General features: G+C 42.9%; 1 protein-coding gene across 1 annotated transcript; it reads left to right on the top strand.

Moving 5' to 3' along the window:
• Positions 1 to 749: 749 nt before the first annotated feature.
• Positions 750 to 10,847, top strand: LOC121650526 (zinc finger MYM-type protein 1-like). Its single transcript, XM_042002079.1, has 4 exons — positions 750 to 1,418; positions 1,819 to 2,875; positions 3,149 to 3,251; positions 10,620 to 10,847. The coding sequence occupies exons 1-4, from the start codon at positions 1,028 to 1,030 to the stop codon at positions 10,845 to 10,847; spliced, it is 1,779 nt and encodes a 592-aa protein (XP_041858013.1). The 5' UTR covers positions 750 to 1,027.
• Positions 10,848 to 12,779: the final 1,932 nt, after the last annotated feature.

The following is a 12,779-nucleotide window of genomic DNA, read 5'->3' as shown; positions in this document are numbered from 1 at the left end:
TGCTGAACATTATCCTGGAACTACTTTTTACACCGTGCTGAACATCACCCTGGAACTACTTTTTACACCGTGCTGAACATCACCCAGGAACTACTTTTTACACCACGCCGAATATCACCCTGGAACTACTTTTTACACCATGCTGAACATCACCCTTGAACTACTTTTTACACCATGCCGAACACCACCCTGGAACTACTTTTTACACCGTGCTGAACATCACCCTGGAACTACTTTTTACACCGTGCCAAACATCACCCAGGAACTACTTTTTACACCACGCCGAATATCACCCTGGAACTACTTTTTACACCATGCTGAACATCACCCTTGAACAGGGGCGGATCTACCGGGGTAGCATAGGGTGGCAAATGCCACCCTAAAATAAACCCTTGCCACCCCTGCTGCCACCCCATTTGGCGGCGATGAATTGATCGAAACGATACGGCAAATTTAACATTTACGAGTAAGAAGCTCCGATGTCCGACGACATTGAATGCAGCACGAGAGATCGCGAGCGCGCGAGAGCGGCACGAGACTGCTTTGTTTGGAGCAGCGCGAAACCAGAGAGCCAGGAGTCGAGGGGGAAGACATAAGGAAAGAGGTAAAAACTGATTATCTATCAAATTACAAAATAATAAGGAAAGCAAAATGTGACTACACGTTGTGATTCTGGCGTTGAGATGACAAAATCAGATTTACATTATTATTTCGCTACCTAGGGCTGTCACTTTTTCATAGAATATTTGCTAGCATGGGGTGAAAATACGGGGTTGTTGACCGCTGAGCTGATGGCGGTTAGAAAATTATGTTAAATTATTTAACGTTGTTTGAACGAATTACACGTCATTTTAAATTAAATTTGAACTTGAAACTTGAAAACATTTTTGTTGTTAAGTGAAAGCCCGACTACCTATACATATAATGTAAATGGCATTTTTTTGTAGGCTATAAATGATTTTATTGCTTTTATTGATTTAGTGTCTGTAAAGGGAAACCTAGTAAATTTACTTTGGATCTTACAGAAATGAAGAGAAAAGGAAGTATATACAGTTTTTTCACACCAAAGAGGAAGGCCAGAGAAATAGACAATGAACTGAGCGAGGCAGACATAGGAGATGAGGTGGAAGGCCAGAGAGAGGATGAAGATGAGGTGGAAGGCGAGAGAGGAGACGTTGAAGGAGAAAGAGATGACAAGCATGAGGTGGAAGTAGAGGGTGAAGATAAAGATGAGCTGGAGGGAGAGAGAGAAGAGCAACAAAAACGTAACATAGATGACCAGGGACAGGAGGAGGTGGGAGAACATTTGGAGGAAGGAAAGCACCACCAAAAAGAGAAAGCAAAGAAACAGCAAAGTGAAAGGGAAAGAACAGTGCCTGAGCCATCACCAGCAACCTTCAGTAGAGCTGGTCCACATGGTAAGGAAATTGTTTCTGCATAGAATCTGAAGTTACATATTAAAAAGGACAAATTACAAAAATGGACATTTTACTGTTATTCATTTTAACAGATATTGCTTTGACTTCTTCAAATATGTTCAAATATGTTCACTTAAATATAAATACTTGAGAAAACGTTTAAATGTTAAAGTATAATCAGATGGTAACAGAATATGAATATTTTGTTTACAATGTATTTTAGATCTATTGCTCAGGTTCAAATTCCAAAATCGAACAAACCAACAAATACTCTTCCAGGCTGAAATGTTAGTGTGTGTGTTTACACAGTCTGGAGGTTATAATGAATTTTTTTCAGTTGTCAAGTTGTTAAATCAGTGCAGATGCAGTGTAGTTTGAACCTTCTCCTCATCATTTCTAGATGTATCTAAGTCCAGATGTGAAGTACCAACACAGCCAAAGAGAGAGAGTTTCCCAAAGACTCTCCAGGGAGGAGCCAGGAGAAGCTTCCGGAGTGAGTGGTACCAAGCTAACCCTTGGTTAGAGTATTCTCAATCCAAGGATGCAGCCTACTGTTTTGCCTGTAGGCATTTTTCCCTCCCAGACACTCCCAAGACTGTGTTTACTTCATTTGATGGATATCGAAATTGGAAAAAAGCCACAATGAAAGACAGTGGTTTTGCTTCACATGCAAGATCTGAATGCCACATCAATGCAATGTTTGCATGGACAGAAAACAAAAAAAACATGGATAAAAACAGCTCAATGTTTGGGAGAATGGATGAACAAAAAAAGAAGCAGGTGGCTGAAAATCAGCACTACATTAAAACACTTGCTGAAATTTTAGTTTTAACAGTCACAGAAAACATAGCGCAGAGGGGTCACAGGGAGTCTCAAGACTCAGAACAAAAGGGTGTTTTTCTGTCTATGCTAGACCTACTGGGTAACCATGACCCAATCATTAAAAAAAGACTTGAACAACATGCAAAAAATGCAAAATACACAAGTAAAACAATACAAAATGAAATCCTTGAATGCCTGGCTGCAATGGTTAAGGAAACAATCATACAGGAGGTTAAAACGAGCAAGCAGTTTTCAGTTATTGTTGATGAAACTAAAGATGTTCAGAAAAAGGAGCAAATGTCATTTGTTTTGAGATATTATTATAATGGTATGGTTCATGAGAGTTTTTTGGAGTTTGATGTGGCAGAACACTTGGATGCTGCTGCCTTAAGCTGTAAGATTATTAACTTCCTTGAGAGGCATGGGCTGCAGTACAAGAAAAACCTTGTGGGCCAGGGCTATGATGGTGCAGCAGTGATGCGCGGGGCACATGCAGGTGTCCAAGCAAAAATAAAAGAAGTAGCCAAACATGCCTTCTATGTTCACTGTAGTGCACACTGCTTAAACTTAGTTATAGTGGACACTGTAAAAAGTGTGCCAGATGCAGGAAACTTCTTTTCATTGTTGGAACGATTGTATGTATTCGTTTCAGGGTCCTATGTACATAACAAATGGCTGGAAGTGCAGCGTGAGATGTTTGATGGTGCACCAAGGGAACTCCAACAGCTAAGTGATACACGTTGGGCATGTAGGCACATAGCATGTCGCAGTGTTATGGACAGGTTGCCTGCAGTAGTACAGGTTCTTGAAGAGATTGGATCTGAGAACCATCCACAAAGAGCAGTTGAAGCAAGAGGGATACTGGCTCAGATAGATCTCAATTTTGCTGGCTCTCTTGTTCTTTTCAGAAAGGTCCTGAGTGACTCCAAATTTTTGTCAGACATGCTCCAGTCTAAAACAGTGGACTATGCTAAGGCTGTTGAGCTTATTGAAGCACTCAAAGAGACATTGGTGACATATCGTAGTCAAACCTCTTTTGATGAAATGTGGACTGAAATACTTGATTTATGTAAACAAAGTAACATTGATATAACTCAGAGAAAATCAAAGAGGCCAAGACAGACGACAAAGGTACTTCAGGGTAGTGTCATCAACTCCACCTTGGGGCAGCATGTAGTTCCAGATAGCAAAGATACTTTTTGTGTCTCTGTGTATTATCCAGTTCTGGATAACATGATTGAAGAAATAGGAAGAAGATTTTCTAACACGAACTGTAACATCATGCAGGGTGTCCAGGCACTAAATCCATCCAGTCCAACTTTTTTGAGAGAGGAGGCTGTCCTGTTATTAGCTAATGCTTATGGCTCAAATATAGAGGATCTCAAACACGAGTTACATCAGACGAAGAGAGTACTAGACAGAAAAAAGGGGGAAAAGGAGAGTCCTACCACTCTGATGGAGTTTACCCAGTTTTTGGATCCATACCAGGATGTTTTTTTTGAGTTGTTCAGGCTGTGTAAAATAGCTGTTGTTTTGCCTGTATCCAGTGCATCCTGTGAACGGAGTTTTTCATCTCTAAGGCTCATAAAGACTTATTTGCGGTCTACTATGACAGAAAAGAGACTATCAAATTTGGCTGTACTCAGCATTGAATCAAAACGCACAAAAGAATTGGATCTCGATAAATTTGTAAAGCGTTTTGCTGAGCAGCATGGAAATCGCCGCATTCAGCTGTTATAAGCATGACAACGTCATATGTTCACTGGTAATGAATGTCTTTTTTTTTGTATATGAACATTTATTTGTGTTTTGTGTGTAATAAAGTGATGTCCAGTGCCTTGTTTAAGTGCCATGACCCATTTATTTCCATTGTGTATTTATGTTGACCATAATACAGTCTATTGATCGTGGGTAAGTTTTTCCTCGGATAGTCTTTTCTTGTAAAAATGCAGCCTACATGTAGAATATATGCCCTGGGTTATGTACTAAGTCCTGCAAGCAGGAATACTTCATTGTATATTGTCTATTTCTCATCAAACTACGATAACTGTTCATATGCATCTGATGTAGGTTGCCACCCCTCAAAAATTCCTGCCCCCCTCTTGCCACCCTGTAAATATTTTTCTAGATCCGCCCCTGCCCTTGAACTACTTTTTACACCACGCCAAATATCACCCTGGAACTACTTTTTACACCATGCTGAACATCACCCTTGAACTACTTTTTACACCATGCTGAACACCACCCTGGAACTACTTTTTACACCGTGCTGAAAACCACCCTGGAACTACTTTTTACACCATGCTGAACACCACCCTGGAACTACTTTTTACACCTCGCTGAACATCACCCTGGAACTACTTTTTACACCATGCTGAACATCACCCTGGAACTACTTTTTATACCATGCTGAACACCACCCTGGAACTACTTTTTATACCATGCTGAACATCACCCTGGAACTACTTTTTACACCATGCCGAACATCACCCAGGAACTACTTTTTACACCACGCGGAACACCACCCTGGAACTACTTTTTACACCGTGCTGAACATCACCCTGGAACTACTTTTTAAACCATGCTGAAAATCACCCTGGAACTACTTTTTACACCATGCTGAACATCGCCCTGGAACTACTTTTTACACCATGCTGAACACCACCCTGGAACTACTTTTTACACCGTGCTGAACATCACCCTGGAACTACTTTTTACACCGTGCCGTACATCACCCTGGACCTACTTTTTACACCGTGCTGAACATCACCCTGGAACTACTTTTACACCGTGCTGAACATCACCCTAGAACTACTTTTTACACCATGCCGAACATCCCCCTGGAACTACTTTTTACACCATGCCGAACATCCCCCTGGAACTACTTTTTACACCATGCCGAACATCACCCTGGAACTACTTTTTACACCGTGCTGAACATCACCCTGGAACTACTTTTTAAACCATGCTGAACATCACCCTGGAACTACTTTTTTACACCATGCTGAACATCGCCCTGGAACTACTTTTTACACCATGCTGAACATCACCCTTGAACTACTTTTTACACCATGCCGAACACCACCCTGGAACTACTTTTTACACCGTGCTGAACATCACCCTGGAACTACTTTTTACACCGTGCCAAACATCACCCAGGAACTACTTTTTAAACCATGCTGAACATCACCCTGGAACTACTTTTTACACCATGCTGAACATCACCCTGGAACTACTTTTTACACCGTGCCGTACATCACCCTGGACCTACTTTTTACACCGTGCTGAACATCACCCTGGAACTACTTTTACACCGTGCTGAACATCACCCTAGAACTACTTTTTACACCATGCCGAACATCCCCCTGGAACTACTTTTTACACCGTGCTGAACATCACCCTGGACCTACTTTTTACACCGTGCTGAACATCACCCTGGAACTACTTTTTAAACCATGCTGAACATCACCCAGGAACTACTTTTTACACCATGCTGAACATCGCCCTGGAACTACTTTTTACACCATGCTGAACACCACCCTGGAACTACTTTTTACACCGTGCCGAACATCACCCTGGAACTACTTTTTACACCGTGCCGTACATCACCCTGGACCTACTTTTTACACCGTGCTGAACATCACCCTGGAACTACTTTTACACCGTGCTGAACATCACCCTAGAACTACTTTTTACACCATGCCGAATATCCCCCTGGAACTACTTTTTACACCATGCCGAACATCACCCTGGAACTACTTTTTACACCATGCCGAACATCACCCTGGAACTACCTTTTACACCGTGCTGAACACCACCCAGGAACTACTTTTTACACCATGGTGAACACCACCCTGGAACTACTTTTTACACCATGCTGAACATCACCCTGGAACTACTTTTTACACCGTGCTGAACATCACCCTGGAACTACTTTTTACACCGTGCCGAACATCACCCTGGAACTACTTTTTACACCGTTCTGAACATCACCCTGGACCTACTTTTTACACCATGCTGAACACCACCCTGGAACTACTTTTTACACCTCGCTGAACATCACCCTGGAACTACTTTTTACACCATGCTGAACATCACCCTGGAACTACTTTTTATACCATGCTGAACACCACCCTGGAACTACTTTTTATACCATGCTGAACATCACCCTGGAACTACTTTTTACACCATGCCGAACATCACCCAGGAACTACTTTTTACACCACGCGGAACACCACCCTGGAACTACTTTTTACACCGTGCTGAACATCACCCTGGAACTACTTTTTAAACCATGCTGAAAATCACCCTGGAACTACTTTTTACACCATGCTGAACATCGCCCTGGAACTACTTTTTACACCATGCTGAACACCACCCTGGAACTACTTTTTACACCGTGCTGAACATCACCCTGGAACTACTTTTTACACCGTGCCGTACATCACCCTGGACCTACTTTTTACACCGTGCTGAACATCACCCTGGAACTACTTTTACACCGTGCTGAACATCACCCTAGAACTACTTTTTACACCATGCCGAACATCCCCCTGGAACTACTTTTTACACCATGCCGAACATCCCCCTGGAACTACTTTTTACACCATGCCGAACATCACCCTGGAACTACTTTTTACACCGTGCTGAACATCACCCTGGAACTACTTTTTAAACCATGCTGAACATCACCCTGGAACTACTTTTTACACCATGCTGAACATCGCCCTGGAACTACTTTTTACACCATGCTGAACATCACCCTTGAACTACTTTTTACACCATGCCGAACACCACCCTGGAACTACTTTTTACACCGTGCTGAACATCACCCTGGAACTACTTTTTACACCGTGCCAAACATCACCCAGGAACTACTTTTTAAACCATGCTGAACATCACCCTGGAACTACTTTTTACACCATGCTGAACATCACCCTGGAACTACTTTTTACACCGTGCCGTACATCACCCTGGACCTACTTTTTACACCGTGCTGAACATCACCCTGGAACTACTTTTACACCGTGCTGAACATCACCCTAGAACTACTTTTTACACCATGCCGAACATCCCCCTGGAACTACTTTTTACACCATGCCGAACATCACCCTGGAACTACTTTTTACACCGTGCTGAACATCACCCTGGAACTACTTTTTAAACCATGCTGAACATCACCCTGGAACTACTTTTTACACCATGCTGAACATCGCCCTGGAACTACTTTTTACACCATGCTGAACACCACCCTGGAACTACTTTTTACACCGTGCCGAACATCACCCTGGAACTACTTTTTACACCGTGCCGTACATCACCCTGGACCTACTTTTTACACCGTGCTGAACATCACCCTGGAACTACTTTTACACCGTGCTGAACATCACCCTAGAACTACTTTTTACACCATGCCGAATATCCCCCTGGAACTACTTTTTACACCATGCCGAACATCACCCTGGAACTACTTTTTACACCATGCCGAACATCACCCTGGAACTACCTTTTACACCGTGCTGAACACCACCCAGGAACTACTTTTTACACCATGGTGAACACCACCCTGGAACTACTTTTTACACCATGCTGAACATCACCCTGGAACTACTTTTTACACCGTGCTGAACATCACCCTGGAACTACTTTTTACACCGTGCCGAACATCACCCTGGAACTACTTTTTACACCGTTCTGAACATCACCCTGGAACTACTTTTTCCAGACATTTTGCTGCATCAGATTCACTATCAGCTCATATTTTCCATCACATGGTGAAATGTCTCATTGCATTCTGTTTTTATTTACCTTTTACACAGCGTCCCAACTCTACTGAAAACTGGGGTTGTATTTACTCCTAAATGAACATGGCTGTTATTAGCTGCCCTGCGGTGAAGAGCTGCAGATAACAACATGAAGACGAGTCAGAGAGCAGAAAGAAACAAGGTGGGTAAGTTTAGCTGCACACAGTGATTATTATTTCCACCGGAGGAGGCTGAAGTTCAGCATGTACCAAAGGCCAAAACAACAAACAAGACCAGCAAGTTTCAGAGCCTCGACTGAAGGAAAGGAAACAGAACTTTTACTGACCCTGACTCATAACGCAGGAGAAAACTACTGCTGCCTCCTCCTTCCACAGCCTGCTGAGAAGTTACAAAGAAAACAAAATAATCCCAAAACACAAGAAAACTGACCTCAGAAAAATCCTTTGAAGGATATCTCAGTTTTTCAAATGTACCAGAGGAGAGAGGAAGGTGCTCATTATTAAAAAGTTATATGAAAAAGATTTTCCAAGCCAAGAACGAAGTCTGAAACCAATGATTTTCTATTAAAAAACTATGGGATGTCAAGCTGTGGTCCTTGAGAACGACTAGACTAAACTGCAACACACCTGATTGTCCAACAGCTTGTGTCCAGGTCTGCTCCAGCCTCTTAATGACACATTGATCTGAGTCAGCTGGGAAACATCTAAAACCTGCAGAACCCGGACCATCGAGGTCCGGATTTGGTGACCACACCTGACTCAGATTACTGGGTCATGATGAAGAACCAGACAACAAGCTATTGGATCTATTCAGAGCCGCCGCTCCCACCATGTGCACCATAGTAACCAGGCTCGTGTTCCCTAAGTCATATTTATATTTAATATTCTGAACCTGGAAGCAGGGTCCAGTGTTGCTGCTTGTTTATTAACAGGAAGACAGACAGCTGCCACACAAAAATAAAGAGGAAAATGGAACCCAAATGGAAAATATTACAATTATTCCTTTTCTACGCCGCTTATTCCAAACCAGGGTTGGAGCTGGAGCCGATCCCAGCAGTTAGCAGGGGAGACGCAGGTACACCTGGACAGGTCACCAGTCCATCGTAGGACCAACACAGAGAGACAAACCACCACTCGCACCCAAACTTTTCCCACCCTTAAAACTGGAAAGATGGCGCCTCTGTGTGGCTGGCCGTCCGCCTCCGTTTCTCTGTGGTCCAGCTTTTTCTGCTGTTTGCTTTTAATGTATCACTGCTGCTGGTGAACGATCGCCTGGACCTTTAAACGGGATTCAGTGAATAAACTTTCAGCGAACGACCAAAGTCACCTTCGCCCTTGTTGGCGTCTACACCCCTCACCTATGGCGTCCTCCCAGTGGGCCGCTTCATAAAAGCTGCTGCAGAAGACGTGGAAGGAGAGGCGGGGTACTATGCAGACTGAGAGCTTACCGGGCTTCGTCCTCCACTCATAGCCCACCGTTTCAGTGTTCCAGCCGGGAGACCGCTTCCATGTTAGTGGCCCATGAGGATCTGCAGACTGGGGATGTTCTGCTCAGCCGACCTGCTCGAGCACAAGTCGAGCATGTGACACAGAAGTGTTGCGAGCATTGTTCCTAAACATTCCCTTGAATAATTACTCCTGCTTTGAGCTGCAGTTGTTTGTAATTAAGCTCATGAGTTCTCTGAGTTTTTGGCTGATCTGCTTTCAAAATATGATAACCTTTTGATTTCTGGGGTCTTAAATGTTCATGTTTGTTGTCGTTCTGACCAATTTGCCACTGATTTTAAGAGACTTTTAACTTAATCCAATCAGTGGATAAACCTACACACATCTTGGGCACACCTTGGATCTCATCATTTGGTTTCCACTCTCTGTCCAGACTATATTCTTTCCTGCTTCCACACTACCTGCTCCGGGAGGGATTCAGGATTCTATCGCCCCTTTTCGTAAAAATCTGCCAAACCAGTGACGGTTCCCTGGTTAAACAACGCTACCCGCACCCTAAGGCAACATTGCAGGCGGGCTGAGAGGAGGTGGAAAAGGACGAACTGCATGTATCTCTGGAAATGATGCGGGGCTGGCTTGTGGACTATCAGAGAGCTGTATGAGAGGCAAAATCTCTGATATATCAGCAGCAGTCCCAGGGTGTTATTTAACACAATTAATTCCATTGTAAACTCACTTACTTATGCTGCATCTGATGTCTCAGTCACCACCCGTGAAAAAGTTCTTCACTTTTTTGTAGACAAAGTGGGTTCTCAGACCGGTTACCGAGAGGAACTTTGGTAAGGACTCTTCTGGTGCTCCAGCTCTTTCTGCTGTGCTTGAGCAGTTTGAGTCGGTTTCTCTCCCTTCTCTCGGTAACACAGTGAAATCTTTGAAGTCTTAAAATTGTCGCCTGGATGTTCATGGTTTTTAACACTGTAGGGCCTAGTCTTGTGGTTCTTCTCATTACCTGCCTTAGTCTGGGAACCGTCCCAGCTGCTTTTAAACATGCCGTGGTTAGACTTCTTTTTAAAAAACTTCATCTTGACTTCTCAGTGTTATTAAAGTTTAGACCTGCTTCCCACCTGTCCTTTCTGTCTAAAGTTTTAGAAACCGTTGTTTTTATACAGCTGCAGTCCTTTCTGGTAAACAGCTCAGTTCTTGAGAAAAATTTCAGTCTGGGTTCAGGTCTTGTCACATTGCTAAAGCTGCACCTTATTGTGTTGTCTGTTGACGCCAAATGTCCGGTTGCCTTGGTGCTGTTGGACCTTACAGCAGCCTTTGACACGATGTCACGCCTGGAGCGCTACGCTGGCATCCATGGCACCGAAGGGGTTCAGGTCATTTTTGTCCAGTAGAATGTTTTCTGTGATGATTGGTGATTTGTCTTCTTCTTGTGCTTTGCTCTCCTGTGGGGTTCCACCAGGTTCTATTCTTGGCCCTACTTTGTTCTCCTGATGCATGTTACTGCTGGGGTTGATCATAGCCAGGCACAAAGTTTCTTTTCATTGTTACGCAGATGATGTGCTGATCTATCTGCCGTCAAAGCCCAGTAACGCACAGAGCACCATATGCGACTGCATTGCTGCTATCAAGCAGTAGTTAGCCCAAAGTTTTCTACACCTAACTGTGGATAAAACTGAATGTATCGTGTTTGATGACGCAGTATCAAATGGATTTGCCACCTTGCATTTAACACCTCGTCTGTCAGGAATTTAGAAGTTATTTTTAGCTCCATAAAGTATGACAATGTTGTCAAGACAAGCTTCTGTCATATACGTCTTCTGGCCAAACTTAAAAAGTCTCTGAACCGTCAAGACCTTGAAAAAGCTATCCATGCTGTAATTAGCTCTAGATTACTGTAAAGCATTGCATGTTGGTGTCTTCCAGTTTTGTCTTAGCTACCTTCAACTGGTGCAAGACGCATTGGACCGGCTTTAAACTGGCACCAGGAGAAGGGAGCACATCACCTCTATCCTTTACTCCATCCATTTTAGAATTGATTTTAAACTTTTAATGTTGTAAAGCTCTTGATGGCCTCGCCCCATCTCATTTATCTGAGCTGCTAACTGTTGGTGAGTGTGGCAGGGCTTGGAGCTGGAAGTGTCCAGGTCCAAATTTAAACCCTGGGGTGACCGAGCCTTTCCAGTTGCTGCAGCCAGGCTCTGGAATCAGCATCTCATCACAGGCCTGGGCCTTTTTAAAGCTAAACCTAAAACCTATTTATTTAGGTTGGCTTTTAACACCAGGTAGTGGTGACACTTCTATTTTTACTTTTCTCTTTTATCTTTTTATTTATTTATTCATTGTGCTTTTATTATTCATCTTACTTTGACTTATGTACTTGTTTTCTGGTGTGTTTTAAATTGTTGTTTTAATCTTTTGTAAAGCACTTTGGTTCACCAGTGGGTCGTTGTAAAGTGCTATATAAATATAGTACATTTACTTAAACTGACCTTACAATTCAAATCAACTGTTGTTTTAATTCAGTTTTTTAAATGAGAAAACAAAGAACTACAATCATCCTTCTTTGAAGACAGCAGCTTAAACTGATGTGGATTTATTTTCCTGCTTTGTTTGGCTTCAGAAACCCTCTGAGAGGTGTCGTGTTTTATCTGAACTTGGTAAGAGGCTGCTGGCAGAAAGCTTGATATGAACACATAAAATCTAAAAAAAAAGGAAATGAGTTGCCTGAACAACCTGCCCACAAGAATGATTTATGTCCCAGAATATCAGCAAGCTGCACGATGGATCTTCATGTGATGGAGGGCCTCGTGTTTCTGCTCCGCTTGACACAGAGACGGAAACTGAGAGTCTGGATGTTGCATCACCGACTGTCTTCTTCAGTTAGCTGAATATTCAGACAAGAGTTCCACAAAGTTATTAGGCTCTTAAAAATGTAAAGGATAACAGAAAGCAATGATTTCTAAACCTCATCAACATCTTTTATTCCCAGTAGAAGATAAACAACATTTTAGAGGAACTGAGACATTCTACCAGCTGATAGTGAATCTGATGCAGCAGCACGGTGTGAACAGTAGTTCCAGGTGATGTTCAGCATGGTGTAAAAAGTAGTTCCAGGTGATGTTCAGCATGGTGTAAAAAGTAGTTCCAGGGTGATGTTCAGCACGGTGTAAAAAGTAGTTCCAGGGTGATGTTCAGCATGGTGTAAAAAGTAGTTCCAGGTGATGTTCAGCATGGTGTAAAAAGTAGTTCCAGGTGATGTTCAGCATGGTGTAAAAAGTAGTTCCAGGGTGATGTTCAGCACGGTGTAAAAAGTAGTTCCAGGG

The sequence above is a fragment of the Melanotaenia boesemani genome, chromosome 12, assembly GCF_017639745.1.
Source record: "Melanotaenia boesemani isolate fMelBoe1 chromosome 12, fMelBoe1.pri, whole genome shotgun sequence".
NCBI classification, from domain to species: Eukaryota; Metazoa; Chordata; class Actinopteri; order Atheriniformes; family Melanotaeniidae; genus Melanotaenia; species Melanotaenia boesemani.
The sequence above is the reverse complement of the archived record's forward strand: the minus strand, read 5'-3'. Positions and strand labels throughout refer to the sequence as shown.